We start from the raw sequence: 5,766 nt of genomic DNA on the forward strand, positions 1-5,766 counted from the left end.
CGATTTTCCCGTATGGTACCACACACTAATGTTTTTCTTCTGAACAATAGCTCGGCTGTAGAAACGCTGTTATAGTAGTTGTCCTGGTATATGTGATGCCAACAACCAAGATACGGCTCCAATATAGTTTCTTGCAACTTTTTGCCTTGCCCCAAATAGATCTCAAAGTTGCATATATACCCACTCTTACTTTCACAAAGCATTCTGATCAAAATTTCATACTTCGTTATCTTCGTACGTTCTAAAGCTGATGCCTCCTTTGAATGGTACCATTGCTTCGTTTACAGCTAGCTCCTGTTTGGGTATATGTAGGGCCTGATATTTTGGAATGATATAATCCAAAAGCGGTTTAATTTTGAAAAGTCTGTGTATTATCATTTAGATGAAAAAATGTGAGAATTTGCTCAAATCACATTCTGGTCATAGTTGCCCGAAATATTGGTGTTTCAACTATAAGATCCGTTGACCAATAATCTTTCTAACAAGATTTTCTGGTTTGACCCATCAATATCAGCAATCCAAGAAACTTCTTTATTTCATTGGTGGTCACTTCTGTCCATGATACCGTTTTTGCAGAGATTTTATGTAAGGCTTTTATTTGAGAATGGTACAAATTGGTCTGCGTAACGACTAAATCGAAAAATGTCTTGTCAAAAAATAAATCCGTTACTTCACTGATAGTTGGTGCGTCACCAAGATCAATGGTTGCACCAGGAATATTTAAATAATTCGGTAAGTTTGGTGTGATATCGTGTTCGTTCCATTCTTCCTCCAATTCGTCGTCGCTATCTGATACTATTATATTTCGTTTTCGAGATTTTGGAGCCATAATATCAGATTCACTATCTTCTGATACAGTATCATTTTCGAAGTTACCAGAATTTGATTCACAATCACTTGGACAATCAGATAAAGCATCTGTGTATAATTCAATAAAAGATTCTTCATTGGTGCGTTCAGTCATCGTTAAAATTTTATTTACAACTAAGAATGAAAGTCCTCCACGAAAGCAAATTTCTCCCAATTGTTTGTTTTCTGAATTGGGTTTAAAATTGCAAGGCTACGGAGTTGAACATTGGTTGTCGTAAACTCAAAATTGGGTCGACAATTCAACGACGGTTAGGAAATAAAATATGTACGTACAGCCGCAAAATAAAATTATTATTTAGCAAATATTTAGTTACATTTTCGAAATGCATATTATAATACTTTAGATAGATTTATAAAACGCAACATTTCCAGTGCATACTACTAAGTAACACATTTTTCGTTCACCTATAGCTAACATTAAATAAATATTATTCATTTTAGTTAAATTAGTACACAAAATACATTTAAATATACAGCACTGTGAGAAATTTAAACCAGAATTAAAATTCACCCTAAGACGTTAACAGTGAAAAACAAGATTAACTTATGTTCTATTTTGTTTAGAATTTAGTTTATTTACATATTTTTTAGATCAAAAAATAAAGAGGAAATGCATTAGTTTGGGTATCAGCAGTTATAAAGAATTCTTAACTTTTTACGATAAAAACTGTTTTTTTGTAAATAACCTTTCAAATATGATATTGATTTTTAGAGAACATTTTCTCCTGGGTCAATTCGTGCCTCGTAGCTTTTATTGTTAGTTTCTGCCCAACAGGCACGAAGAAGTTGTAAGAAAACTTTATTTCCAAGTCCTCAAAAAAAAGTAGCAAAAAAATTATCTTCTTTCTTTCGTTTTTTTCCTTCTATTTGTAAAAGCATTACGATTCGATCTAATTCGCTTCCTTCCTCTTTTTTTCTCACAATTACCGTGTAAATTCGGGAAATTTCGAACTGATTTTAAATATCTATTAATATCTTTAAATATAACAATCTTAGTGTTTTTTCCTTCTTAGAGTCAAATTTGTTGTAGGCAAAGTTCGAAGTCAGTTAATAATACTTACAGATTAATATCTTGTTGGTTGCTGTCGCTCACGGGATTGAACTTAGTCAATTATAACACCTTCAAATGTAATATAAACAGTTTCATATCGAATAATTTCGTTTACATTTATGCTTGATCAGCTAGTTGTAAAAGTGGTATCATGCACCCACGAACTACGAGCGAAATCGAGCACTTAGCGATAAAACAGTTTTATGGTGACCGATACCGTACGCAATCGGTCACTTTTTAAGGTGATCGAAGTGGTCACCCACCATCTTACTGACCGGTGCCAGTGATGCTTGACTGTGGTGTTCTACAAAGAACCGTGACTTTACGATAAGTCAACTATGGGATCAAAGTTTCATGAAAAAAAAGTATATTTGTTATAAACAAAAAGATTGCAAGTCTTGGTTTAAAAAAAGAGAAAAATATATTTATGTACTTTTAAACAGATTCAGGGCCGGTGCTAAGCTTTAACTACGTCGCCAAATGCCATTAAATCGTAAATTTGGCAAATAAAATTGTGTTCTGGGGCAAGTATTGGAGATGATTCTTTTCACTGAAAAGTTTGCATACAATTTTTTACATAATTTTTACGAATTAAATTTTATACGTCAAATCACAATATTTAAGAAAAATTAATCGAATGATTTTCGAGAAATCGAACTTTAAATATACGACATTTTTGCCTTATAAAATGTCGCAAATTTGAGGAAAGAGTAATTTGAAAATCTCGAGTCTAATAGTTAACTTTATTTTGAATTAGTTTCATTCAACGGGTGAATTGTAATAATTTAACCCAAATCATTTATCTGATTTTCCAAATGCGTTAAAATTCATTACTTACTGATGGTAATATCACACAGTGATAATTAATCAAAGGATTTTGAGATTATATAGGAAGCTAATTTGAAATCTTTCTGCATAAGTAAATTTGAGTGATTATTAGCTTCACACTATGAAAAAGCAGAAAAAAACCCACCTACAAAATATTCAACAAACTGGATTCTTTTTCGTTTTCATACTCTATCTCTCTGTTAGCAATACGAAAAGAACGAAGGGGGCTCAAGCAACAAAGTTATGAGCTCAAACAACAAAATATTTTATCTTGTATTATAACCGTTGTTGAACAGCCTATCTAATTTTCGAGTTTACGACTACCAATGTTCAACTCAGTAGCCTTGTAATTTCGAATCCAATTCAGAAGACAAGGGTAATCCTGGATTGGGAGAAAATTTTGTTTTCGTGGAGGACTTTTTGATGGAACTAATTCGCATTGGCGTTAGATGAAAAAAAGAAACCATTATTATCTCCCACGGTTAGCCTGACGGCTAGGGACTCTAACCCATATTCCGTCCACTACTGACGACATTTTACATCAGCCATTGCTGGGATTTGATTACCAGGAGAACCAGAAGAACAAGAATATGATTGAAGGAATCTTGATCAGAAGAACTCCGGGTGCAAGATAATTTAAAACCAATAAGATAATTTAAAGTTAATATAAATTATATTTTTGAAATTTATTCTAATTATTACTAGTTGCTCTAAGCCAGGCAACTTTATATCAAAACACTCAATGGCGCATTAATCTTCCTGCATCAGATTAGCAAACCATTCTATTAAAATTAATTATGTTTTGGAAGCAATCTTGAAAAATGTAGTCAAATGAAAAATAAAACGGGGAGTTATAAAATTGTCATGAATAAATTTCCATTACATATTTTTTAGAAAGTTTGAAAAAGTTTTGAATCGACAAAGTTAAATTTGTAAACTAAAAGGTGCAAAAGATGATTAGAAAAACCCTATAATTTTAGTTATTCGAATTTTATTTTACTTAAAATTATTTATCTTGAACCCACTGCAGTAAATTATGTTACGAATTTTTTTTTCTTTACTTGATTAAATTTAGAAATCGAGGTGTTAGGCATATACAGCTTTCACAACCCTCAGATTTTCTAGTGCAGTGGTTCCCTAAAGGTGTTCCGCGGAACCTTATGGTTCTGTGGAAGTGTCAAAGGGGTTCCGAGAGTTAAAGCATTTTTTCTTAAAAAAACAATTAAGATTTTTTAAACCTGTAAAATAATCCACTATTTATTTAATATTTCTGTAGTTTTTAGGAAACTTTTTAAGCAGAATGTCAGTGAAAAAAAATAGTGTTAATTTTTTCTTCTTCTAATAACGATGTACTGAATAAGTTAGAAAAAAGGTTAGCATATATAAAAAATGTGCATTAATGTTTCTCTTCAAACTTTCAATTCAAATGTGTTTCTTTCAGAACCATTCTTAGCATTTATGACAATTCATTCAACTTTCATAGTTATTTTCATTTCAGCAAAAACCATAATTCTGCTTATTTTTTTTTTTTACCCATTGGCAAAATGGGAGTTGTTTTGAGTTTGATGGCGTGGGCACCTTATTTGGACGTCATCACACTTTTCAACAACTGTGTTCAAGAGTAATAGTAAACAGTTCGCATGCATCGTCATTGAATGCGTTGCTAAGGACCCAGTGTTTAAAATTTAAACTCAATAAGCAACAATACTTTAAATGTGACCTGCTGACTATATCTTCTCTATTTGGAGACAAACCACACCCAAATTTAATGCTTTATCCTAAAAATATTCGATTTTATATTTCGATTCAGTTCTAATTTTAACCTTTTTGCCTTGAAGTTAATCCATTTACGTAAATTTTAACATAGTTATATTAACTTTTTCTGAGTTGACTACAATTTTAACTTAGTTACATTGATTTAAACCTTGTTTTAAGCAAGGTTTAGGGAAAAGTATGACTGTTGGTTTAAAATTTTACTAAGCTCACTCACTCCAGGCCTTGAGTGAGTTACGTCGTTTAAATTTAAAGTAGTATAGTCACTTTTTGCTATGTGTTTATTAAAGCGTACTTCCCAATACAAATTCTATGAAAATGAATTACATTGCTGATTTAGGTTAGATAAATAAAAAAGCGCTCAGTATAGTTAAAAATATCACCTGCGTAAGATTTATTTATTGGGTAAAACATTTGAAACGATTTTTTTCTTTGTTACATACTAAAGATAAAGATTCTCTAAATAAATATTGATATTCGTCTGTAGAAAAGGTAAATAAATGAAATTCCCGTACCATATATTACAACTTTTAAAATCTTAAACCCAGCAAATTAAAAAATAATAATAAAAAGAAGCCGGTTCAATTAAGAAATCTGTCAAGTTTAAAAAAAAGGAAGAAATAATATTAAAATTTTCAATAGAGGTCTTGAAAGGATTTTAAATCTACAAATGAAGTCAAAGGAAATGTGATGAGGAAATAATTTTATTGAAAGCGAAAACTTTTTTTCAGATTTAATGTCTTATCAAAATAAAGGAAGATATTCAAAACGAGAAAGGAAGAAGAATTTTCCTTCCGCTTTCATTATTAATTTTTAAATACGATTAGAAGTAGTTTCCAGTTTTTTGTATTATATTAATATCTTATTTAAATAAGGTAAATGCAGATAGCGAATGAAATGTGTCTCAAGCATATAATTTTATTTTAAATAAAAATGATAATATAAAGCAATGTGAGTCAATTGCCAATCCATAAATCATTACGTTTTTCGTCATTTTTATTTATTTACAGTCTGATTCTTCGTTCAATATTAAGCTCCACTCGTTCTATACTTTTGTTTATTCATTCGCTATACTAAGAATAATTTCGTGGTATTATTTGATAAAAACTTTTGAGCGACTCTTTTTAAATACACATGAGGTATAAATTATGTGAATTTTTATATTTCGTCGATTACCTTTTAGAACCACTGGATCGATTTAAATAAAATTTGGTTTTAAACATAAGTTAACACTAAGTAACGAT

General features: G+C 30.6%; 1 protein-coding gene across 1 annotated transcript; it reads right to left on the reverse strand.

Moving 5' to 3' along the window:
• Positions 1-478: 478 nt before the first annotated feature.
• Positions 479-964, reverse strand: LOC122268757 (piggyBac transposable element-derived protein 1-like). The gene has a single exon (XM_043039003.1). It carries the CDS (start codon positions 962-964, stop codon positions 479-481), a length of 486 nt encoding a protein of 161 aa, XP_042894937.1.
• Positions 965-5,766: the final 4,802 nt, after the last annotated feature.

This window comes from Parasteatoda tepidariorum, chromosome 8, assembly GCF_043381705.1.
Source record: "Parasteatoda tepidariorum isolate YZ-2023 chromosome 8, CAS_Ptep_4.0, whole genome shotgun sequence".
In the NCBI taxonomy this organism is placed as follows: domain Eukaryota; kingdom Metazoa; phylum Arthropoda; class Arachnida; order Araneae; family Theridiidae; genus Parasteatoda; species Parasteatoda tepidariorum.